Raw genomic sequence first — 26,488 nt, 5'->3', positions numbered from 1 at the left:
ATGAACACTTTAAATTGCCAGGCAAATCATGTTGTTTCAGACATTCAAGTGTGTGTTTTCTCCTTGCTTTGCCTAATCTAGGGCTTAAGGCTGGTTTTGACAGGCTGGTAAGGATTTCCTGTCCAGTCTTTACCATCATTATGGAGCCATCATTTATTTTTGTCTCTGGCCTTCTTCCTTCTTGACCTCCATCCATCTCTGCCTAATCCTAGTCTTCTTGTATATAGCCTTAGATACCCAAGAGGTGAAAATTTGCTGATGTCACTGGGGACACCATTAGGGCCACCCCATTCATCGGTTGACCAGGAGAGACTGAGAAGTCAATGGAACGACCTTCTTTCTGTCTAAGACTGAGTAGATCTCTTCCATGATTCTTGAAATCCTACTTGTCCATGGAGAGTCACATCATCCCTCTCATACCCAGGTTTACAATGTAGCAGCGCGAAATACTGCTTTCCAGTCTACTGGGCCATACACTGGCTATGTGACACCAAAATATTGCAACTCATTGCTCCTGCATCGGATCCACATATTCGTGGATATTTGTCAGTCCATCAGAGTGGAGGCGAAACAGACAGTGATTATACTTGTGGACAAGTCTGCTTTTGCAGATTGCTGTTGGCCTGGCTTATCTCTGTTTTCCTTGAAATGAACAGCTAACCTGTAAATAGGGTGAATAAAGAGTTGGTTAACTTTCTGTTGATACTTTTAAGGATTGTCTGCAATTTCCTCAGAAATCATAACTTGAAGGATGCATAAAAACATAAAGCACTAATATTTATTAAGGAGACTTGTTGCTAGGAAAAATATGATGTTACACAGGATGGTCGAAAAATCCCTTAGAAAATTGTAGTAAAGGGATTCACAAAATATGCCACTTTAAAATTTACAGACACAAATAGTTAATAATGCTGTATGAATTGTGTGCTATAAACCTCAGGGTATTTAAGTACATGCCTGACTTCAAGCACATGAGTATTCTTGTTGATTTCAGTGGGCCTACTCACATGCTTAAAGTTAGGCATGTGTTTAAGTACCTTACTGAATTGGGGCCCTGAGGCAAGAAGTCTTACTATGATACAGCAAAACTCTGAATTCCATCTCTTGAGAACAGAGCAGTCACAGCTGGATGTACACTTTTCACATTTTGGCAGCTTACATGAAAGGATTTTCTTTTTTGTTCAAACAGTGGCAATGTCAGTCAATTTCAGTAATGGATTTGCTTGAAAAAAAAAAATCCATGAATCTGCACACCTATCTTTTAAGACCTTGGAACCTGTCATCTGAAAGACAACATTTAGCAACAAGTAACTAAAGACACCACAGAGCCTGAACAGTCTACTAGAACAAATGGTAAAGACCCAAAACTTAATGAATCTGACATTTTCTAATCCTTCGATGCTTCCAATTCATTTGTTGAAAGCAGTAGCCATTTTACTGAAGAAAAATCTGAGTAACAGAGACCTACCTACATTTTCAAAAGTGACAACTAGTCAATTTGGGTGCCTCAGTGTTTGGGTGCCCAACCTGAGATACCTTAAAAGGGCCTGATTTTCAGAAAGCTCTGAGCATCCTACAGTCTAAAAATCTGGCCTTTTTAACATGTCTCAAGTTGGACACCCAAAAATCACTAGTCAATCCTGAAAATTTGTCAGATTTTTTTTTAGTTAAAGTAGTGTTAAATATAAAGCAAAGCTACAGGTGATGTAAAATATGTAGCCCAAAGAAAATACACAGGGCAAAAAAGGGCATACATCACAAAGACATGCTTTATGTGTATCTTAAAAAATACAAATGGAGATGAACTTACATAAATGTTTGTAATATAGTCTATGCTTACACGGTGGGCCTCTTTGTTTCCCTCTAAACTGACTCAAACCTCTAAGAAGTCCAGCCACTATAGAGCTGCGTATTTTACCTCAGTCAGTAAAGGTTCGTACTTTCAGATCTAGAGGACCTAGTTCTCTGCTTCTCATAAACCATCCGGGGGTGCCGTGCTACATCTACATCAGCCCATAACTGCAGCCCATGAAGTTTCTTCTCTCAAGTTATATTTATTACTTAGGGCCAAATCCTACAATGCTTATTTGGCCCTTACTAAGACATACCTCCTTTTAATTCTGTGGGAGTCCTGCCTCAGTAAAGGACTGCAAGATTTGACTCTTATTTGAACTTATAAGATAAAGTATGTGGGATAAAGGGGAGAGTCATTCAAAATTATCTTTACTTTGTTAGGCCCCTAGCCTGCAAATGCACGTGCGCGCTTTTACTCAAAAAGAAAAGGAGTACTAGTGGCACCTTAGAGACTAACCAATTTATGCTCAAATAAATTGGTTAGTCTCTAAGGTGCCACTAGTACTCCTTTTCTTTTTGCGAATAGAGACTAACACGGCTGCTACTCTGAAACCTGCTTTTACTCAAGTGTAAAGTTACACATATGCTTAAGTTTTTACAGGATCAGGGCTTAAGTGTGCCACTGTTTTTCTTTTGGTAGAGGGGAGACTCTTAAGCATCTCACCTCAGACCCTATCCACTACACCCTGACCCCAGCCTCAGGGCCAGTCCCTCCAGGGATTTCGTGTTCTGCAGCCAGTAGAATATGCTTCCATTGATGTGCATTACACCTTCCTGTCTGACAACCAAACCTGTTTTTTCCATATACTAGTGCAGAGTGTTACTGACTAGCCACTGGAATGTTTTATAAGAGGTTCCACGTACTTATTCAGGTAGAATGAGAGCGTGTCTTAACTGAAGCAAGTCTTTGAGGTTTGTCATGGAAAGTTATGTAGAGGAATTGGCATTTTTAGTGTAAAAACATCTCAGATAAAGCTTTAGCTGCTAAAAATACTAATGCCTTCTAGCAATTTTGTATGTATTTGGAGATCAACTCTGCAGTGAGATTGTCTTCTTCTTTTTTTTTTTTTTTAAATTTTTTTGTTAGCATCCTACTTTGTGATGGGGTCCAACATTTGGTTTCCCACCAGCAGGACATTTCAAAGATGCCATGACTTGAATTACTTATCGAAATAGGACTGAGGTTTAGGCATAAAGAATACAAATTTTTTGGCAGCAAGTTGCTAGCATCATGGGGTGTTTATATAGAACTGGCTTAAAGAAAAATCTGTCTCTAAATAAGACTGAGCCCCTTGTTTAAACAGAGCTATATTGCTTTCATGCTAGCATAGAACAGTTAATAAACAGTTAGGAAAATACCTAATTAGCTCTGTGCATTTGTACTGTCCCAGAAAATATTTGTCTTCAAAAACAGAAGCACAACTTTTTGGCTCCCATTTTCCCCCAATTCACTGTTTGATTCAAAAGGAAGGGAGCAAACAATAGCCAGATATGATAGTGGCTGGCGCACCCAGAAAGTCGGGGAGAGGGAACGGCTTTCTGGCATACATCCATTGAGCACGTGGAAGTTCCTCATCTCCAACACTATGTAGTAGCTCAACTGCTGGGCTTTGGGTTGGTGTCAGAGGGTAGTACCTGATCCAGGCAGCATGCTTCCCTCACAACCTGGTAGATTCTGTGCTGGGATTTCAATCAGGAAACGGTGAGACTGGCCCAGGATAAGACACTTTTGTTGGACTCTAGACTGGGCCAAGACAAGATGCTCTGATGTAGGGGCAAGGCATTTTGAGCAGCTGGGCACTGGATGTGGAACACCTGATTAGGTGAGATCAGAGGAAGCCTGACTGCGTTCAAATCTAAATGCAAGACCTATCTGTAGGATAAGACATTCCCCCAGAAGCATTCCACACTTTGGGAGATTGGGTGGGGAGGAAGGAGAAGGTAGGATGGAAAGAAAAGCCTCTCTTCTCCTCCCCAGACACATACACTGGAGACAAAGGAAGCTGTGAGAGCACTTCCATTTCAGGCATACTCAGTGCTATCTTTACAACAACTGTTGTATGGCGTTTAGATATGACCAAAGAGGAGCATTTCTGACAAAGAACTTTTGGGCCAAGTTTGTCCCTGATATAACTCCATTGACTTCAATAGGACCAGTTAAGCTAGGGATTAATTTGGCCCCTTCCTTTCCCACTACACGCCGTCCTCAATACACACTCACCACAATATTTTATTGCCACAATCCCAATAAGCAGAATTTACTCATATGATGTGTCACAGCACAGAACAAACTTCAGGAAAGCGAGTGATTCTAACAATATAATTCTGAGAAACTGAAACCCAAATATGGCCTGTTACTCATCTGTGTATCTCAAAACACATAGTAACCCAAACCATTTGTTTGTTTACATGGCAAAGATTTAACCAGAAGTGAAGTGTGGGATGTCAAGAACTACTGTTTCTACCGATTCACTTTAATCTCTTGCTTTATTATTTATTAAGATTTCTGCCATGATACACCTTAAGGACTCTGATCAGGGCTCCATTGTGCTAGGCACTGTGCAAACAACACAAAGACAGTGTTTCAGAGAGCTCCCAGTCTAAGGTTTGTGAGAGCAAATAAATAAAATAGAATGAAAAGACCTTCCCTGAGTAGATTTTGAAACCTTAAATTTGTTTTGTTATTTAGCTAATATCTGTGGCACATGCCTTTTCCTTTATAGGTGGTTGAGGTTTGCAACATGGCGGGGAGGGGGGAGGAGGGAATGGTGTATAGTGAATATGTAGGGCCATATTCTGCTTATCTATACTGTGGTAAATATGGAGTAACCCCACTGTAGTGAATAGGATAATTCCATATTCTCCCTAGTTTAACCAAGAGCAGAGTTTGGTCCTTCAATATATAAAATATGAGGATGCGGGGGGGCAAGAGGAACATGTATGTTCTCTATATAAAATATCAAAACAAAAACAACCTACCTCATGGGAGGGGACCCTTGCTGACCCCTTGCACCAATGGGGTTTTTCTTTAAGGAAAGGAAAGAAACACAGGAAGGAGAGCCACACAGGAAAAAAGAATAGAGTAAAAGGGGCAATAAAAAAAAGGAATGGGCTAGCCAGAAACGAGAGACAAGAGAGCTAGAACTTTTATAGGAAAATACCCAGATGCCAGGGTAGGTGTGTATTTTATTCTGTTATTTCTTTTTAAGTGTGTGCAGGCTTATTTAAACACAGGTTTCTGAACAGTCCATGTGGTCATTTCTTTTTTCCCCTCCATCAGTTGCTGGCTTCATTTCTGCTGATCACTGCTTGCAGTATCTGCTCAGTGCTCCCCCATTTCTTTCCATCTCTCTCTTCTGGTGGCAGTGATTGAAATGTGTTACTTCAGTGAATGCTGGTTAGACTTTGTTGCCCTTTGGCCAGGCCTGCCCTGTTCATGGAAACAGGTGAGAGCGGGAGGCGCTATGTAATCAGGTGTTGCTGATGCAAGATCATGATTGTATAAAATTAAGTCAAATTTTATTTTGGGCCTCTTCCCCAGACCAATGGCACTGACCTGCACTGGATTCCAGATGTTAGATAGGTATCTTCCAAATGGCTGTTTGAGCAGTCCCACTCTCGCCCCATTTCAGGGGATCTTTAGGAAATGTTAACACATGCATCTTAAAAGTATCCTTTCAGGTGGTGGGTGCCAGGGTGGAGCCGCTGGGGTCACAGTTACACACATCCACTAGCCCAGTGTTTCTTAAGCTTTTGTATTGGTGACCCCTTTCACACAAACCACAAAGGAGTGCACCCCCCCCTTATAAATTAAAAGCAATTTTTAAAAATTTAACACTATAATAAATGCTGGAGGCAAAGCAGGGCTTGGGAGTGGAGTCTGACAGCCCGCGCCCCCCCATGTAAAAATCTTGTGACCCTCTGAGGGGTCATGACCCCCAGTTTGAGAACTCCTGCACTAGCCATACCCCTCCAGGTAGGGGTTGTGTAGGTATTGGGGGCCCCCTGTTTCAGCCCAGGAGTTGTAATAGCTTCTGCAAAAGGGGCTGCAGAACCGCTACTGGCAGAGAGAAAGATTCTGTCCCTGCAACCCCTCTTTGCGGCACATAGCCTGTTCACTCAGATTGTGTGTATTTTACCCTATGGGCCTTCTTTCCTTCTTCCCATGGAGCCATAAATCCTGCCACCTTCTTCCCCGCAGTCTGTGCCATTTGCATTTTCCCCATCCTGAGTCTCCTTTTCTCTTGACTCTCTTCCCCACATCTCCTTTTTCCACTTCCTCTACAGAGTGTCTCAGTGCTGTGCTCTTTGACCTCCCTGCTGAAGTAGGTGTATGCCCTGAGGTCAGAAGCTGGCCTCTGGGCAGGAAGGCATTCTAGCAGCCTGTGGCTGGGGTGGGGCAGCAGGCTGCAGAGGGTTTGCAGGGGTGTCACTGTTTAGAGTGGACTGGACTTCTGCAGTGCAGACGGGAGGGAAAAATGCGTGGGGCTTGCTTGGCCTAATGTTCTTTACAGTGAGCTAGCAGGGACGCCTTATGCCAGGGGAAAACCAAACCAAGGGAGAATAATGGAAGCATCTAATAGCAAAGCACCATATATGTAGGTATTTCTCTGGTGCCCTTTGCAGTAACTTGGTGCTAGGAAGGAGGATGCACTCTCTCCCCAGCCAAGAGAAAAAACAGTAGTGGTAGTTTCCTCTGAGCTGGGTGACTCAGTCCTCCTTATTCCTCTCTCTTTTTCTCTCACTCGTGTGGGGGTGGTGCTGAAACAAAGCTGCCAGTGCCTCCCTTGTCTGCTTTACATCAGCCATGGCTGTTAGACTCTTACATTATAGGCCAAATGCAAGGGGGGCAACTAGTGTGGACGGGATGGAGCTGATAGAACTTAAATGTGAGGGAAAGGTGGCCCAGAATGAAGGGATGGACTTAAAACAACCCTACAATTCTGTCTGAATAGGTGGTGTGCAGTCATACCAAGGGTCTGATCCAGCACCTGCGGAAGTCAGTGGCAAAGCTCCAATTGACTTTAATGGTGCAGGATCAGGGTCCAAATTCCTAAATAAAAGTGAAAGAATATGGCCAAGTTGCTGTCTAGGAGTCCCACCTTCACATGGCTTTCTCTGCCTCCCCATAGCAAATATAGTGAATGTGGGAGTTACACATGTGCTCAGCAATGTGCCTTTATATTCAATGAATTAGGGATGACTTGATAGGAGTGAGAGATGATTCACAATACGCCTCAGACAACAGATTTATGTTCCATGTGGTTAATACTTTGTATCTTTCAATTATGAAAAATACCAGCATCTTTTCTTCTGCAGATGTTGTTTCCTGCTGGTATGATACAAACCAGCACATAATCTTTCTGTATCAATGAATTTGTTTGTCCTTAGCTGACTAACTCTTGTAGTTTGCTGTTTGAATAGTTTACACTAGTCTGTGTTATTGCTCTTATCTCATTAGGTAGAGATTTCTTGGTGAATCACCGCAGGCTTTTAAAAGTTGTTAAGATCTGATTTCCCTGTTGTTATCTTACAATGAAATGATTTTTCTTTCATTTGACGTTAATGTGTCAGGAATGTAGCTTCCAGACCTTTATTGGAGTGTTGCCACAGTCCTAGGCTATACGTTTCACCTGTGCAGCACTTCACTGTATCTTTATACTATAGCTATTCAACTTTTTTTTTTTAAAGTCAGCCTCCTACGTGAATAATTTATCCAGATAATTTAAGGTCAGTAGTTATTTCTGATTAAGTCAAACTTAGTGCTTAATTCTTCAGTTTCTTATGAACTTGAATTAAATGGGAATTTTGGCTGTGAGAACAGTAGTCAGGTCTTTTTTGGGTCTATTTTTGTTGTAAAACTCTCAGATCATAGTATTCCCCCTCCGCTCCCTCAAAAAAAAGTTAATGAATTTAACCTTTTTTATCTGCTTATTTCATTAATGTGAGGCTAGTTATACCTAGTGATGTGATTTAATCTAATTACAAGCAATTTTCATGATTCTAGTCTAACAATTCAAAGCATTTATTTATCATAGCATAGAATGATAAAGCCAATGTTCTCTAGGTTGGTTAAGAAGTGGGCTTAGAGCACTTTTTGAATAAGGCAGAAAGCAACAAATTTCTAGGTCTATTTTTTTCTTCAAGATAGAAATAAGCATTTCTTTATATCCATTATTAATATTATTATATGGTGTGAAGGCCACTATGGTTCCCACCACATATGGCCTAGTATGCAGAGAAAAAAACCCTTGTAACAATAAAGTATTCCACCCACAATAATTACAAACACCCCCCCATACACCTTACCACCACCCCCTCCTAATGTGGAAGTAATGTAGGCTGTGTTATATTTTCTGGAGCTCCAGGCAAGATACCATCTTCACAAGCGAGTGAGAAAGCATTTGCAAAAGTGTTTGTGATACTTCTTGGGGATACCCAGGGTTGTGTGAGGCATATCACTACCACCTGACCTTCGTGTGAGGAAGCTTTGTCTGTGCCTGCTGAGGATCAGTTCCTCAACTTCAGCAGCCACAGTCAACACAAGCACTGGCTTCCAGGCCTCTGTAGGCCCTGCTCTTTCTTCGCAGGTCAACAATAGGCACACTCCAAGCCCTGAGTCCTCCGAGCATCTCCCTGGAGTGGCCAGCCTCTGATCTCCAGAACACTCACAATATGTGTAGGTCCTCTATTCCCAAAGGTACAGTACTCCACAGCTTACCAGTTACATGGTAGAGTCTGGCTCCACTTAACACACAGCACTTAGATTTGATTATAGAGAAAGCAAGGATACATTTATTTAATAAAGAACAGAGATTCAAATGGTAAGCAATGTCACAGTGTGGCAACTCACCCCTGCAGCACCTCCTGCTGGTCTCTCAGGGAATTAGCTCTTCCAGCCTCTGGAGCACTCCTGCAGGCCAGTGTCCCACTTGCCACTGGCCCTCATGTCCCTCCCAGATCCCGGTGCCCCTTTGTCCCAGCACCCCCCCCAGTCTCTGGGTCTCCCCTCCCCAGGGAACCCCAACCCACTATTCCCACCTCAGCCTTTGGCTAATGCCAGTCTCCACTGAGCCCCCGCATACTGGGGTGGACTGCATTGTATAAGCCAATCATCACAGGCAAGGGGAGTTTGGACCTGCTTCCTCTGCCTACCTTTGAGCTGCTCCCTGTAACCCCAGTACCTATCCGGCCTTACACTAGGCCTACAGGGTTTCCAGGCTGGAGCTCCCCAGCTCCCTTGGCCTTTCCCCAGCCCTTCTCCACCTCAGGTACGGTACGGTACGGTACGGTACGGTACGGTCCCCTCCCCTCCCCTCCCCAGCCCAGCCCAGCCCAGCTCCCTCTACAGCTAAAGGAGACTCTCTGTTCCTGGCCCACTGCCCTCTTATAAGGGCCAGCTGAGCCCTGATTGGGGCGTGGCCACACCTGAGCCTGCTTCCCCCAGTCACCTTGGGAACTGCTTGCTCCCAGCCGCAGCCCTCTCCCAGGCCTGATTTCAAGTCCTTTAGGACAGGAGTGGGTGACCACACTCTACAAGCAGAAATATTAGAAACAAAGAGTTTTTTTATAAAATCAAATCATAACATGCTTTCTAGAGCCTAAACTTAACTAACAAGACATTGTCCTGTCATAGAGAGCAAAAGCTCACCCAAAATCCTTCCAGTGTATTACAGGTGGGCTTGGCTGTGATCTTCTGTTCATGAAACAAGCACATTGTCCTCTTGCCTCCTCAAGGAAAAGATCCAGAATATGTCTCTGTCCCTACAGTTATAGTCCAAAAATCCATTGTCATTACTTGCGAACAGGGTTATACCCTGTTGCTTGTGTTTGCCTGTCTAGACTCTCCCCTGGAGACTTTGCAATCACTTGATTAGCATTTTGCTCAGACAGTAAATCGGTGTTCATTGTGAAGCATACAATACTCAGTTTACATGTAGACAGATACATAAACACATCTTGCCTGAAAGAAACCTGTTTCTCACCTTTTGGTGACCAGCCCCAAGTCAGAGACCTTAAGAATATAATGTTCAGTATATAGACATAACTCCTTACATATTATCTGTACTTATATTTCACAATGATTATGAGGAGCAGTGTGACACAGGCTTTCATTGGAGACCTTACGTGACATTCTTTGGTGAACTACTATGTAGATAATAGGGGATCCCTACGACCCCCATGCCCTCTGCCAGTTGGCACCCAGAGGTCCCTGGATCACACACATACTTAAGTAAAACAATACAGAGAAGTCTTTTCCCCTCAAGCAGAACACATAGCGGTTGACTGTGGGAACCAACAGAACCACTGGCTGAAATTATAAGCCATATGCTGATCCAGAGAAAGAAAGTTTTAAGATATCTTAGGCATTTCTCGGTGGTCCATCATCATAGTATCTGACAGCCAAATACGGTAATTAAAATTTGCACACTTGTCCCTAGTGGACTTTAATATTTGTCTCTCTCAGGTATAGTATATATTTCTAGTTTGTGCCATCATGTTGTTGTAATTCCCTGTCTTTGGTTAGTGCAGCCCTTGCATATCTTGAAATATACTCTAACAATGGTTAGACTTTGGCTTATCCATACCTCTTCCAGCAGCTGGCTTCACAAATGAACCCCTTTGACTATATTATTTTCAGCTCTTGAGAGCTTCACTTTGGGCACGGTTAGCTTGTTAGCTGCATCATCTCAGAGGAATGCAGCTGTCTTCGTAATTTGTGAACAGAGAGGTGACTTCTGTGAAGGGTCCAAACCTGTTGAGAATATTTGTACTAGGGCTTTGTATTGAAACTGGAAGCAAACCTGGAGCCATTGGAGGATATGTTTTTGGCACTGTTTCCAGGTAGGAAAGTGATCTTATGTGATGTGTATAAGCTACAAAGAAAAGGAGTACTTGTGGCACCTTAGAGACTAATAGATTTATTTGAACATAAGCTTTTGTGAGCTACAGTTCACTTCATCGGATGCATGCAGTGGAAAATACATGTTCTCTGTGTATATAAAATCTCCCTACTGTATTTTCCACTGCATGCCTCCGATGAAGTGAGCTGTAGCTCACGAAAGCTTATGCTCAGATAAATTAGTTAGTCTCTAAGGTGCCACAAGTACTCCTTTTCTTTTTGCGAATACAGACTAACACGGCTGCTACTCTGAAACCTGTACAAGGTACAGTATACTTGTTGCCTTAATCATCAGCCCCAACTACCATGAGTTATAATAGTTTAGTTGGCAGGCAGTTGAAAGTATGAATTACTATGGCTAGATCATCATCCCGGAGGAGGGATGGACATAGTTGCCTGCTAAGCTGGAGGCAGAAGGAAGGTCATTTTCACTACCATTACTGTCTGGATTAATGACTAGTCCAGTAAAACTCAGATACTTGTCCTGCATTGATTATTTCTGCTCTTAATAGGAATAGACAAGGCAAGGTAGTGCACACAAGAGTTGCGTGTGACTCTCATACAGGCACACAATAATGCTGTTTGTGGCACATGTGTATGCCACTTTGAGGGTACAGATGCCACATTTCACACGCTTGCCTGAATTTGGCCCTATGTAGACAGGAACCTTTCAAATAAACTACGTATAAAATTTGTTGTCATGCAAAAACACCAAGCTCTTTTTTCTGAAAAGTTAACAAGTGTCGCAGTAGAAATGGTTAGTGAGCTACTTGATTTCAGTGCATGAGTTAAAAGGACTCCTGTCGTTGCAGAGGAAATGTAGAACATGAGGGAAGGACTGAGCATAGCCTTTTGTTGTTCAGCTGACATATGTTGTTTAATCATTGGCTGGTACTAATGACCTGGAAGTCTGCAGCCCTATGTCTAAATGGGAAAGCTTAGGAATTAAATAAATATCTAAAAACACGAAGCAACTAAAGGGGTGACTGGGTTTTTACTACAATGAACCTGCCAACACAACAAATAGAACCAGTGCCTCTCAATGTGTAAAACAATGGCATCATAGAATGCATCCAAGGCTTTTGTTCATGGAAGACACAAGTGGTTATTGTGTTGTGGAGGTAATAGAGAGAGTGGTTTTAAGTGTATATTTTTAAAGAGATTGTCAAGGTTGACCAGGGGCTGGAAGCGGTGCTCTTTTTTATTTTTATTTATTTATATATTTATTTTGGAGTACATAACCAGCTACTTTTCCTTGTTTGGTTAACTTTTAAGAAACTTGTGCTGGAATTGTGACATCTCAAAACATAAGCCCAATGCCATACACATGTCTAAATCACTTACAAAGGTCACATTCATGGTTGCATGTAAATCTGATCCTCAAAAACTTCTGAGCAAATAGACAAGAAGAAGACTAAGTACAGCATGTTCAGACTAAGCTTTCAAGTCTGCTTAACAGAAGTGTTTTCGCCCCTTTGATAGCCATATTTTTGCATCAACTTTTGTCTGTCATCCCATAAAAGGAGCTGGGAAAGCAATTAGGTCTCAGTGGAAAAAAGAACAGCTATTTCTCTGTGCTTGGCTGTTGTGCCCCAAACAGCTTATCAGTTGGTACTTACATCCCTTGATTTATTTTGAAGTTATTTGTACAAGGTCAGAGCTAATAAATCATTGGTCTGTATGATGTCAACCATGCCTCCTTTGTTTCTTATCAGGTGGCAGTGAAAGTTATTGACAAGAAGAGAGCCAAGAAGGATACCTATGTCACCAAGAATCTGAGACGCGAGGGGCAGATCCAGCAAATGATCCGACATCCCAACATAGCTCAGCTGCTGGATATATTGGAAACTGAAAACAGCTACTACCTTGTCATGGAGCTGTGCCCTGGAGGCAATCTAATGCACAAGATCTATGAGAAAAAAAGACTGGAAGAATACGAAGCACGTAAATATATCATGCAGCTTATTCTAGCAGTGGAGCATCTTCATCGGGCCGGGGTGGTTCACAGGTAAGGTAGAAATAGCTGCCTGTGAGAATTTACCCAGGAGCATTTAAATGATAATTTATATATTTATTATTTTTTTTAAACTTTGATATAAAATTTTCTTTTCAGGTTTGTAGCTAATCTTGATGTTCCTCTTATCCTAGACAATAGTGAGCATCTGCCCACTTGAGCCCCAGCAAAGTTCTTAAGTATGTGTGCAACTTAAGTAAGCACGAGTAGTCTCATTGATTTCACACACTGAAAGTTATGCACGTACTTTGCTGAAGCAGGGCCCTACTTCTACTCTTTATAGCTCGAGCTTTGCATCTTCAAAGCACCGTACAAATATAAGTTGTCTTCCAGCCATCCCTGGAGGTAGGTAGGTATAGTCTCACTTTAAAGATAGAGATACTGCAACACAGAGAGGTCAACTGACTTGCCCAAAGTCTCACATTGAGCTAGTAGTTAAAACTGAATTAGAACATGGTAGTTCCTACTTCTCTACTCACTCCATTAGATTGTGTTGCTTCCCAAAACTTCCACATGATTTAAAAATAAAAAAAAACACAGAATTTGGCACATTTCAGTCCATGTCACAATCTCTTCTGAGGATAAATCCAGAATTGGCATGGCAAGAGCATTGCAAAGAATCGAGCAGAGCACTGTTAGAGAGGAAGGATGATCTTGTTAAATATACGTATGGGTTCAATTCTTGGCTCTGCCTCAGATTTCCTGTGTGACCATGGGCAAGTCACTTAGACCCAGGCCCTCCAAGGTATATAAGCTTCTAAGAGGATCTGGGCCCTAGTGTTTCTAGGTCTCAGTTATCCATCTGTCAAAAGGGGGATAAATATAATTCCTTTCTCCCACTTGTTGTCTGTCCTGTCTATTTGTGTTGCAGTCTCTTTGGGGCTTACGGTGTGTGTATACAGCATTTGGCACAATGGGGCTGATCTCAGCTGAAGTTTCTAGCATTACTGTAATATAAATAAGTGTGGGAAAAGTTATTTCCTCTACTGGTTCCATTGCAATAATTAGGTAAATTGAATGTACTGACTCAAGTTGAAATAGAGCCATAACATGGAGTATTGTCCTTGCCCTTGTGAAAAGTGCCACAATTGGTCTGGGCCTTGATTTTTTAATTTTTTTTCTAAAAGTATAGGCAGGAATTGAGGCAGCACAGTATCCCTTCACACTGCATTGAGGTCCACATTGTGCCCTTCAAGGATAAAAGTCTCAAGTGGGGGCTTTGGGCGAGGAAAACTGCAAGGATTTCCTCACTGAGATTCCTGTGTCATCTTTTTCTGAGGGGGAGGGGTTTGTGTGCCCCTCCTGTCCTCTTGTGTCCCCCTTGTGTCCCTCTCCTGCTCCAAAACCTAGCTGATCTCAAGGATTCATGGGAGGCCAAGGCTATCCATGAAGAGACTCAGTGGTGGCTCTGGCCTCATTTCCCCTCTCTCAACTCCTCACCATCACACATCAAAGGGAGTCATGCTGCTATGCACCATCTGGCTGCAGTGCCCCCAAAGAGGGGAGATATGACCTGGGGTATATTAACTTTTCCAGACAGGTTTCATGGGACTGAAAGGAGGAGGACTCTTCTGCGCAGAGAACTCTCCAGAGGGGCTAGGGAAAGTGGGGGAGCTGCCCTGGAACCACCCAAATTCCCATCTACATGGAGGGGCTGAGCTCCATGCATGGACGTGCAGTTATTGGAGGGCATGATCTGTCCCATGACATTAGTCTAGTGTTTCCTTAGAAGAAAAAGTGCCACCTACTGCATGACGAGTACCAATATACTGCCTATAACTTTTCCTTGGAAGTCTCCTGTAGTAGTGACCAAGTACTCCAAGTAGTGACCAAGTCCAAACCTGCTTAACTGATACAATTTGGCAGGATCACAGTCAGTATAGTTGTAAGTATTTTCTGTTGAGGCTTAACTATTCAATATCTTGTCTTTCATTAAGAATGTGATATTTGGAGTATCATAAAGAGACAAGAAAGCCCACTGGAAGGATAATTAGAATTTGTTGCATTGGATCTCTGTTTGCATAAGAAAGAGAAATGCTAATAGCTGCCTCTGGAGTTGTCATTCAGCCTGTTGGGCTTTGGGCTACAAAAGCTCTGAAAATAGACTGCTCAATCAGAAGCATCAAAAAAGCAAGAAAGCAAGCAAGAAAGAATCAGTGCAGAAGTCTGATTCATTCTCACCCTGAATGCAATGACAATATTCTCTTGTTGTTGTTGTTGTTATTTTTAAAACTGTTTCAAAAATAGCTGCACTCAAATCTATTCTGTGATCTGTGGGTGTTCACATTCCCTGTTTGATAAAGAAAACACAGCCGCTGGGATCTAATGTGGGCTGACATTGTTGGTGCCCCTTTCAGAACTGGTTCTTTTGATCATTCATCCTCTTGAATGGAGATGGGCATTTAAAGCAAATAAGTAAATTGTTGAATATTTTGTTCCAAAAATTCACCAAATTTGTCAGCTAAATTATTTACTGAATATAGTCACAAATTATTTTCCTGGTTCTGTAAGCTGGGTGAAAAAAATTAGTTAAATAACATATTTGAAATATTATAATGAAACTCAGCTAAGCTATCTGATGGATATTATTTACCGAGCTCCACTGATTATGATAAAGTCTCGGTATGGTGAGAAATCACTCTGATCTCAGGATCAGATATGGGACCCTGAATTCAAAGGAAATGTGTCTTTTAAGAGTATGGTGACATGCAAACAGTTTATAATTCAGAAACTCCAAGCAGCCTCATTTATTTTAGAGATAAGTAAATTGCTTGTGTATATGTATTGTAAGTGATGTGTGTTGCCACAGACACATGCTTTTCCTACACCTTTCTGAGGCCAATACTGACTGTGAAGGATGTAGATGGTAAACTCCTCAGTGCAGGGACTCTTTTCCTGAAGGTGTACCCAGCACTGAGAACTCTCTAGCCGCTACAGGAATACAATATAATATATACCCTAAATATAACTGTGTAAAAAAATTGTGGATCATTGTTATGATGAGAAGAGCTGGTTGGTTGTTAAAATTGTGCAAGTAGCAAGCTCAAATATGATTCAGATAGGAATCTTTATCTTTCCCTCTGACAGAAGAAAACAAACCCAAATGGCAGTATATGGTGAAGCTTTCTCTTTTCAGAGGGTGTTTACACAGGCCTTCATGCTGTCAAAAACCAGGATGAACATTAAGCCCCTTGGGAGCGTAAGGACAACAAAGAAAATGAAGTGAAAGCCTGGGTGCTTGCAACAGCATCCCACAGGAAATTCTCAACAACCTTTTAAAAGTAATTTTAACAAAATTCAATCCTATTCAGTGCAATTACTGTCAGAATGTCAAAGAAAGGAATTTAATAATGTACTGGGAGCAAAGATAGCTTTCTGTATACCCTGGTTTTTCTATCTTTTTTCTTCATGGAAATATATTCAGACCTTCTGTTAGGATTGTGCAATTTAAAAAGATCAGAACTGTTGAAGACAAGAGAAACATATATGGATGGGAATGGAGTATCTATATTTTTTCATCCACTGCCCCCTCCCCCGCCCCCCCCCCCCCCAAAAAAAAAGCACATTGAGAAAGAGTAGAGGTAGAGTCCTAGGATTTGGTTGTTTAGGACATCGTAAGATTCGTGCGTTGACACCCCTTGCTTGTTGTGTTAGCTTTGATAACTTTCATCCTATTAATTTTAAGTACAAGTAATCTGGTGGCTGGTGCAATATTTATGACAAATCTTTGCACTAGAAAAGAATGTGTCCTTTTGAAATGCAAAGCTGGTTTGTCTTTCTATTTTGTGATATATTTCAAAGTTGCCATTAGTCATTCTCTGTTGGAGCACAATGTCATTAACAAACTAAGCATTGCTTTAAGGATGTCAGTCCAAATTCCCTTTTCACTTACATTGATACTGCCACATTGACTTCAATGGTCTTGGGCACAATGAATATTATTTGGTAACGAAAATGGTCTCTTTGGAATGTATATAAGCATTATAACTGACACAGATCCATGCAGTCTGCTGCCTATTTCACCTCCAGCTCTTCTTGTGGCTATAAAGTGGTTGAGGGTGTGTGGATTAGTGTTGGGTTGGTTCTTTTCTTATCTTGTGATGGAGAAGGTAATGCAGGATGCATCCACCATTACTACTGCTTTGCAGCTGCCTGCTGATAACAAAACATTGGCTTCCAGCAAACACATTGACTCCCTTCCCCCCACCTCTCATAAAAATAAAATGCAAAAGAAGCCTGAGTTTTGCTGTGTGACACCTGCAATGGTAGTGAATATTTATAAACTTATTTTAAGCTGCCCAACTAAAGACTTGGCTTTATAGACTGGCTGGAATAAGGATATCAAAAGTTGGCCCTAAAGTTATGCAAGAAACAAACAAACAAAAAAACCAAAACAAGGAAATGTATTTTCAAAACCAGGGAATGATGACAGCATGTTCGTAGTTTCACAGCGCAGGAAAATTATAAATATACTCTATTTCTCGGTATTACAGTAACATAGCTTGGTCTGTGCTGAAGGTCTGACCATTTCTAGACCTTAGTAACTAGCAGTTTTGCCAGCACCAAGTGTTGTCTCAGCCCCTGCAAAATCAGGAGATTTCAAAAAAGAATGCTGGGTTCTTTTACTGAAGTCTCCTGGTTTCTGAACCTGGAGGGTGCACCCAGGCCATGTGTTCAAGCTTTTCACTCATGAAGGCTGGAAACTTGAAACAAACAAAAACATGAAAACTGATATTTTTCCATAATCTTATGCCACCACTCCAGGAACCTAGACTTTAAGCAACACACCAGAAAGCGTGAAACTCATGCCAAAAGTGCAAAAGTCGCAAAAATTGCAACATTGACCTTGATCTTGCAAAGATTTCTGCATGTGCTTAACTTTACACACGCTGGGTAGTCCCATTGATTTCAATCAGGGCCAGATTGGTTTCTGTGTCCCTCCATAAGTTGTATATGCGCTGTGTGTCTTGGCCATTTTAAAAGCACCCTTGGTCAGAGTAGATTAGATGTGTGTTTGTTTTTATTTTTGTTTTTTACTTTCTGTAAATCAGCACAATACGTTTTCCTACTTTCTCTCTCTCTCTCTCTTACAAATACAGCTTTGAGTGTCCTCAGTTCAAATGAATTATCATGAACCTTCTCAGCTGAAGATATAATTTGGACACACACATTCACTCAAAGCAGAATTAACAGAGCAGAGCAAAAGAAAACAATAAAGAAACTTCAATGCAATAACAGTCAATCCTGTTCCTGGAGGGTGAGCCCAAGCCAGGCATAAAACCAGCTGTAATCAAACAGAGATAAATAGCATGTCAACTCCACCTCTCCCAAGGCACTGACCTATTCATTCACTAATATTCTATTCTGTAAGTGCCCTGTCTGCTAGGAAAGGGCCCCACACTGACTGTGTGGCTCTTTTCCTGAAAAATTTCCCATCATTACTAACACCACTGCAGCTCCATTGAAGCATCAGAGGTCAAATGCCAGAGACTGCCTGGAGCCTTAAGCACCATGTTATCTAAAGCTGCTTAGAGTAGGTCTGTGTGGTATAAATGCTGGCGGGTGCCTTGTCTATGTTAATGCTAACACTCATACAGCATAAGCAATGGTGGGATATCTTCCAGCCAAAAGATATAGTGTAGACAAGGCTCCTCTGGGGTACTCTGCCTCCTTCTGCAGCACCTCAGACATAATTTACTTGATGAGAAAGGCGTGTCTAACTAATTGGAGCCAAAGTTCACTTGTTGGTAGATAATAAGCTGGATGTTTTTAAAAGTCATTTTGTTGTTGATTTTGAGTTCATCCACTGAGGTTAAAAAAAGAAACATGCACTCACTGGGCCTGATCCAGCATCTCCTTTAGTAAAACCCCACTCACTTCAATCACTTTTTAAAAGTGATATGCTTGTAATAATCTAAAATGGAATATTAATGAAAAAAAATCCTTGTTGGGTACTATCCCTTTGAAATATAAACAGACTATAGGGACAAGAAGGGGACCGTACCTCAGTTACTACCACTTTCTATTGACCATATTCCTTTTAAAATATTCTCCAAATGTACCCCTCTCCAGATTTGCTACATTGTTGTCAAAAAGACTGATGCCAAGGGTGTGTATGCATCTCCTCCATGCATATTGAACAGGGTCATTGTACACCAAGTGGGCTTACTCATTCACATGCTCAGAGTCCACATCCCTGAAAGCAAAAATGACTGTGGGTGTCTGGCTTGATTTGGTAGGGAGGTGGGTGTTGCATTGGTTTCTGATTTTACTGGTTTGGGTTTTTGTTCTTTATTTCAAAGAAGGATTAAAAAGAAATAGAGCAGCTGTCAGGTATAAAAGAGGCAATAATCATTTCCACTGTCATAATGCTGAATTGTTCACCAGGTAAGGGCCGGTCTACACTAGAAAATTAGTTTGACCCAGCTACGTCACTCAGGAATACGAAAAATCCACCCCCCTGAGCGATGTAGTTAAGCCAGCCTAAGTCCCCATGTAGGCAGTGGTAGGTCAATGGAAAAATTCTTTCGTCAACCTAGCTATTGCTCTTGGGGAAGTGGATTAACTACAGTGATGGGAGAATCCTTCCTGTCGCCGTAGGTAGTTTCTACACTTGAAACGCTAGCGTTTGAAGTGTAGGCAAGCCCTAAGTAGAGGTATACTGATCTAGTTCACAGTGCTGCATTTTAAAAAACTTTCAGATTAAAAAATTAGTGGTACATGTGGACTACTAGATCAGTTACCACTTACTGGTAAATCTGTTGAGAATGCAGATATATGGGTAAACAGCATGGATTAACCAGGTCTGACTGCACTCTATGGTACAGCCTGTCTATTTTTAGCTACTTTATTTTTCTCTCTGTCTATGACACTTTTACTTTATCTGTTTTTATTTTTCTTAAACTTTATTTCTTTTACATGTCTTTAGTTGCATGTATTTTTAGTCTTTCTATTCTTTCTCTCATTTATCTCATTATTCTAATTACCTTTGTGGCTTTTTTATTCCTTCTGTGGGCGTTTTGTCTGCTTTTCACTGATTTTCAGCTTTCATTTCATCTAGCAATTCTCTCTCCTTTTTAAAAATCTTACCTCTTTCTCGCTCATACTTTGTCTTAATCCTAAAACTTCCTTTTAAGTTCCAAATCATTTCTCTCCCTGTTCAGAGATGTAGTATTGTCTAGTACTGGACAATTCACTTTACTGCATGAAATTCTGTTTGCTTCTGCTGATTTCATACCAGATCAACCTTTTTCCTGGTGCTTTGCCCCTGTTAATTCCCAGTGGTCAGTATCTACCTGGTTGTTAAGCATATGACAGCCTCTCTGAAAGTCTGTTTGTACAGACTATCAGACAAAGAAGAAATGAGATGTAGATATTTAAGGCCCAAAGGGTAAGGGCTATAATTTTGGAGAGGAGACACTGTATTCTTTATAGGTTTCAGAGTGGTAGCCGTGTTAGTCTGTATCAGCAAAAAGAACGAGGAGTACTTGTGGCACCTTAGAGACGAACAAATTTATTTTAGCATAAGCTTTCGTGGGCTAAAGCCCACTTCATCAGATGCATGCAGTGGAAAATACCGTAGGAAGATATATATATACAGAGAACATGAAAAAATGGGGGTTGCCATACCAACACTAATGAGAGTAATCGATTAAGATGGGCTATTATCAGCAGGAGAAAAACAACTTTTGTAGTGATAATCAGGATGGCCCATTTCAAACAGTTGACAAGAAGTTGTGAGTAACAGTACAGGGAAAGTTAGCATGGAGAAATTGTTTTTAGTTTGTGTAATGACTCATCCACTTCCAGTCTTTATTCAAGCCTAATTTAATGGTGTCCAGTTTGGAAATTAATTCCAGTTCTGCAGTTTCTCTTTGGAGTCTGTTTTCGAAGTTTTTTTGTTGAATAATTGTGACTTTAGGTCTGTAATTGAGTGTCCAGGGAGGTTGAAGTGTTCTCCAACTGGTTTTTGAATGTTATAATTCTTGACATCTGATTTTTGTCCATTTATTCTTTTGCGTAGAGACTGTCCGGTTTGGCCAATGTACATGGCAGAGGGCCATTGCTGGCACATGATAGGATATATCACATTGGTAGATGTGCAGGTGAACGAGCCTCTTATCGTGTGGCTGATGTGATTAGGTCCTATGATGGTGTCCCTTGAATAGATATGTGGACAGAGTTTGCAACTGGCTTTGTTGCAAGGATAGGTTCCTGGGTTAGTGTTTTTGTTGTGTGGTGTGTGGTTGCTGGTGAGTATTTGCTTCAGGTTGGGGGCTGTCTGTAAGTGAGGACTGATCTGCCTCCCAAGATCTGTGAGAGTGAGGAATCGTCCTTCAGGATAGGTTGTAGATCCTTGATGATGCACTGGAGAGGTTTTAGTTGGGGACTGAAGGTGATGGCTAATGGCGTTCTGTTACTTTCTTTGTTGGGCCTGTCCTGTAGTAGGTGACTTCTGGGTACTCTTCTGGCTCTGTCAATCTGTTTCTTCACTTCAGGTGGGTATTGTAGTTGTAAGAACGCTTGATAGAGATCTTGTAGGTGTTTGTCTCTGTCTGAGGGATTGGAGCAAATGCGGTTGTATCGTAGAGCTTGGCTGTAGACAATGGATCGTGTGGTGTGGTCTGGTCTGGGTGAAAGCTGGAGGCATGTAGGTAGGAATAACAGTCAGTTGATTTCCGGTATAGGGTAGTGTTTATGTGACCATCGCTTATTAGCACCATAGTGTCCAGGAAGTGGATCTCTTGGGTGGACTTGTCCAGGCTGAGGTTGATGGTGGGATGGAAATTGTTGAAATCATGGTGAAATTCCTCAAGGGCTTCTTTTCCATGGGTCCAGATGATGAAGATGTCATCAATGTAGCACAAGTAGAGTAGGGGCATTAGGGGACGAGAGCTGAGGAAGCGTTGTTCTAAGTCCGCCATAAAAATGTTGGCATACTGTGGGGCCATGCGGGTACCCATAGCAGTGCCGCTGACTTGAAGGTATACATTGTCCCCAAATGTGAAATAGTTGTGGTTGAGGACAAAGTTCAGCCACCAGGTTTGCCGTGACATTATCGGGGATACTGTTCCTGACGGCTTGTAGTCCATCTTTGTGTGGAATGTTGGTGTAGAGGGCTTCTACATCCATAGTGGCCAGGATGGTGTTTTCAGGAAGATCACCGATGGATTGTAGTTTCCTCAGGAAGTCAGTGGTGTCTCGAAGATAGCTGAGAGTGCTGGTAGCGTCGGGCCTGAGGAGGGAGTCTACATAGCCAGACAATCCTGCTGTCAGGGTGCCAATGCCTGAGATGATGGGGCGTCCAGGATTTCCAGGTTTATGGATCTTGGGTAGCAGATAGAATACCCCTGTTCGGAGTTCTAGGGGTGTGTCTGTGCAGATTTGTTCTTGTGCTTTTTCAGGGAGTTTCTTGAGCAGATGATGTAGTTTCTTTTGGTAATCCTCAGTGGGATCAGAGGGTAATGGCCTCTTTTTATGTAAGAAAATGCTTTAAGTGTCAAACTAAACTCAACTTTAACCATGGAACCATGTCCACTGCTTCCATACTTCATAACATCGATCACTATTTCTGACTCTTGTAAGGAAACAGTTGAGAATGACTAAAAGTTGTTTCATCATTTCAGATGCTCACCCAAAACATTTTATTTCTTTCAGAGACTTGAAGATAGAAAATCTGCTGCTAGATGAAGACAACAATATCAAGCTTATTGGTATGAAACTCTTTTGACCATTCCAATAATTGAAATCTGTGCAATCATATAAAGGGAATTTTTGAGTCCTCACAATCCTCCACGTGACAACACATAATGGTGTTACAGAGAGATGCTGAGAGAGTGCAAATAGCATCCAAGCTGTTGCTGAAAGCACCCCGTGAAAAACGTTCCAGTGAATTCAGATTTATTTATTAAAGGCCTGATCCGGCAGCCTTTACTTAGGCAAAGCTGCTATTGAAATCAGTGGGAGCATTGCCAGAATAAGGATTACTGAAGAGACCCCACAAAAATCATTTGTTTTATCCTGTTAATTTTATATTTATTAAGTGCTGGATTCTGCCCCCAGATGCACATGCTTCTGCTGAAGTCAGCAGGAGCTGTGCGCGCACACAGCAGCTGGCAACATTTGGTCATCTGTTTATATACAGTAAACTCATTTCCAAAATCAGATGAGAAATTGATTTAGAAGTGTGTTTAAAAAAATAAAATCAACAATGGACTCTTGATTGTGTTAAGGCACCCATTGTATGCAGTGCTTAATTCATTCAAGTCCTGCAGACATTGTAGATTAATCATCTATGAATATATTCTTTTCTCACTGCCTGTGTGTAACTCCCATTTATGTTAATGTGGGCATTGAAAGGAAAATATGCCCCTTATTAAAGAACATCTGTTTATATTTATTTCCATGCCTACACATTTTATAACAGCAGTATCTTTAGTTGTCTGCTTAGAAGCCAGATTCTTTCTTTCACTCTGTCTTTGAAAGAGAGGTTTCGTCATCTCATACTTGATGAAAAGTGTTGACTAAACTTAGGTCAAAAGGTGCGCCAGGTCATCTAGATGAATGATACACATCTCTGTGCAAACAAGAAGGGATATTTTAAAATATCCAAAATCCACTTAGGAATTCGGTGTTTTGAAAAATGGCCATGACTTGTTAGTCACTACATTTTAGTGAATCAAGTAACTCTGGAAAGATAATAGCAAAACAAAATGTTGCATTGCCTCAATTGCAGGTCAAGAGGATATTGATATGTTACCATGAATCATTCATCAGTAATGATGGATACCACCCATTATCTCAGTTTAGCAGCTAAGTGAGACCAGATGGTTTGTAACACTGTAATGAGAACATCTGATGGATTTAAAGAATTTCTATAACTTTCTTGTTATTCGGTGTTTGATTACCCAACAGTACATACACTTGACATCCTAATACAGACACAGTCAGATGATTCATATACAATATAAAACTGGTGTGCCAAAACAAAAGAAAAATTTTCCAAACTGTTTCCACAGTCTTACTTGCTTCAGTTGCATAAGTAAGGTGGGTGGTGTGGAAAGGATAGGGAAGGAGATGTTTAGATCTTCCTTAGATTAGCTAGCATTAAAGTAAATTGTCCTCTAGTCCTCACAACTGACAACATCTTAACAGTAGCAGATTGTGCTCAGTATGTGTTTTTAAAACAAGGCAATTAAATCCCATTGTCCAACTGTATATGTTATAGAACATAAAGAGCTTTTTATTAGACTAATAGTTTATTAGACTAAAAGTAAAAGCAGATTTACAGTCAATCCAAACAGCTCTTGTTTCAGGTTCTCCTATTCTATAAGGAAATCCTTTGATTTAATTTTCTTGAGAAGGCCACCATTTGATGAAGCAATCCAAAACAGATATGAGTTATCTTTTAAGTTATCCACCAATTGTTGGCTAATGTGTCTCCTCTGAACAATTCTTTATATGACACCTGTAGTGATTGGTCCTGATACCTTAGTGACACCAGTTCAGGGCAACTGCACTTGTATTCCCCCTCTATCGTCCAGCAAGGACGTCCACTTTCAGGCTTCTGGCTCCCAAATTGTTGACTCTTTTGGGTGGAGACATGTGTCTCTCTTCCTCTTGACGAGGGTATTTCCCGGCCACACAGCTCCCTGCCTTCACTATAAATTCCCTAGCAAAGTGAGGCGTCTAAGCCAGCCTGCTTTACTTTTCTCTTTAGAAAGAGTACACAGTGTAATTGCCACATTAGTTATCACACAGCTCTTTCTAATAAAGCACATTTACTCTTAAGGTAAAAGCACTACAGAGAAAATGGATTAAAAACAATAAAAGAACCTACATGCATACTAATCAGCTTACCAGAGATCACCCCCTCACTCTAACAAGGCTTCTGGCTGGTGAACAGTCCTTCAAACTTTAACCCCGGGGTTTTCCTGTGGTTACCCGTTCATAACTCCTTTAGCTCAGAACAAGCACTCCCATGAATCTGTGAGTTACTCCTTTATTTCGTTTGGGCCCTTTGATCCTGGGAATAGGTGATTTATAGACACAGGTCCCATCCCCATGGTAAAACTCAAAAGATCAGGTCAGGAGGTAGGCATTTGCATTTCCCTCCTCCCAAGTATTTCCTAGGAAACCTACTCAACTAACAGCTCGTTCTTATCTTAACCCAAGAGTCCTTTGAAGCTTATAACGCTTCCCAAGGTTTGAATTAGTCCTGTGTCCTAGGCAAATTACATACAATCCCATAACAACACAAACATTTTTAATACAATGAGCTCCTAAATTACTTAAACTTAATTCAGTAAGTTTTGTCCTGGATATTGCGGGAAATTGTCATACCTCTTACAACACGCAGACAAGCATTTCTGAAAATTTTGTTCTGAAACCCTTATGGCAGTGGTTTTTAACCTGTGGTCTGCGGACCCACTATGTCTAAGATTTCCAAAGGGGTCCACACCTCCATTCGAAATTTTTTAGGGGTCCACAAATGAAGAAAGGTTGAGAACCACTGCCTTATGGCCTTGATTCGTCATTCCATTGGAACTACGTTTTGGGTGGAACAGAGAAAAGGGACCACGGGGAACTGGTTGCAGCTCCCTGATTCAGAACCCCTGGCCCTGGTCCAGGTTAGGGCACAGAGGCAGCTCTAACTTACACCAAGTGGAGGATTGAGTGTAGTGGAGATCCCTGTCCTGCCCCGGCCATGCCCTCACATTTCCCTTAAAGGAACTCTTCTGTGTAGGGGAAATTCTCCACCAGCTGTCTTTGGCTGGTTGAAGGCTGACGTGTGTTGCTTGTGCAGCACAAAATGGCCTCAGTGGACAAGAGAATCTGCCCCTCTTGGCTCCCCTGTGCACTCTCTCATTTAGATGATACATGATAATGAAATGTTTTATACCTCCATAACTATGGAAGGTCTCTCAGCAGAGGCTGTCATTGAATGGATGGCTCCCAGCAAGGGCTTCTGAGTGGCAATGAGTCTGATTTGGAGAATTAAGCTCTCCTTTGTATGCATGAATATGCAGAGGTAACTTATGTTAAGCTCCTTGGGGCAGGGACTGCAGTCTGATGTGGAATAGGACTCTGGAAATTCAGTTCCCATTAGAATGCATGAGTAAACAGGAACTTTCAAAGTCAGATGAATGTATTAGGTCATTGGTCTTCAATTAACCAAAACATTTTTTTTTTTTACTTTGACCAACATAAGAGTTATATTCTGTATTAGGTGCCAGTGTGCTTGGCATTATACAAAACACAGACAAAGACAGTGCCTGCCCCAAGGAACTTAATACAAGTTATCTCAGTAACAGAACGCCTCTGCTTACTCATGCATACAAATGAGAGCTTAATTCCTTGAGTCTGACTCCTGTTCTGCATCACACTGCCAAAATGATGGCTTCTGATTTTGTCAGTTCTTCTTTGCTCCGTATTAAGATGATTTAAAGTAAGTTGTTAGTGATTTGTATTAGGTGCATTGGTTATAGTCTGTTATATATATTCCTTTTATTGCATGAAGTGTCGCCCTTGTCAGCTGCTTGCTAAGACTCAGATCTGGGAAGTGGGTTTTTGAGGTCTTGGTGAAATAAATGTGCTTCTCTGTAGCCAGCAGCCCTTGATCACAGGTATCTGATAAAGACACAATCGTAGTGCTAGTTGTGGGGCTTGGGGCATTCTTGGTACCACAGGTTGGCATTCTGTTCAAGAAATAATGGGCC

The 26,488-nt window shown here is 41.5% G+C and overlaps 1 protein-coding gene across 1 annotated transcript in view; it reads left to right on the top strand.

The window, feature by feature from the left end:
- Window positions 1-26,488, top strand: part of HUNK (hormonally up-regulated Neu-associated kinase) — an 86,943-nt gene that overhangs the window by 18,627 nt on the left and 41,828 nt on the right. Inside the window, exons 2-3 of the mRNA XM_073362364.1 lie at window positions 12,472-12,764; window positions 22,428-22,483. Coding sequence (XP_073218465.1) covers window positions 12,472-12,764; window positions 22,428-22,483 — 349 coding nt within the window. The remainder of the gene's footprint in view (window positions 1-12,471; window positions 12,765-22,427; window positions 22,484-26,488) is intronic.

Source organism: Lepidochelys kempii, chromosome 1 (assembly GCF_965140285.1).
Source record: "Lepidochelys kempii isolate rLepKem1 chromosome 1, rLepKem1.hap1, whole genome shotgun sequence".
Lineage (NCBI taxonomy): Eukaryota > Metazoa > Chordata > Testudines > Cheloniidae > Lepidochelys > Lepidochelys kempii.
Note: the sequence above shows the minus strand (reverse complement) of the source record. Positions and strands in the feature narration are given on the sequence as shown.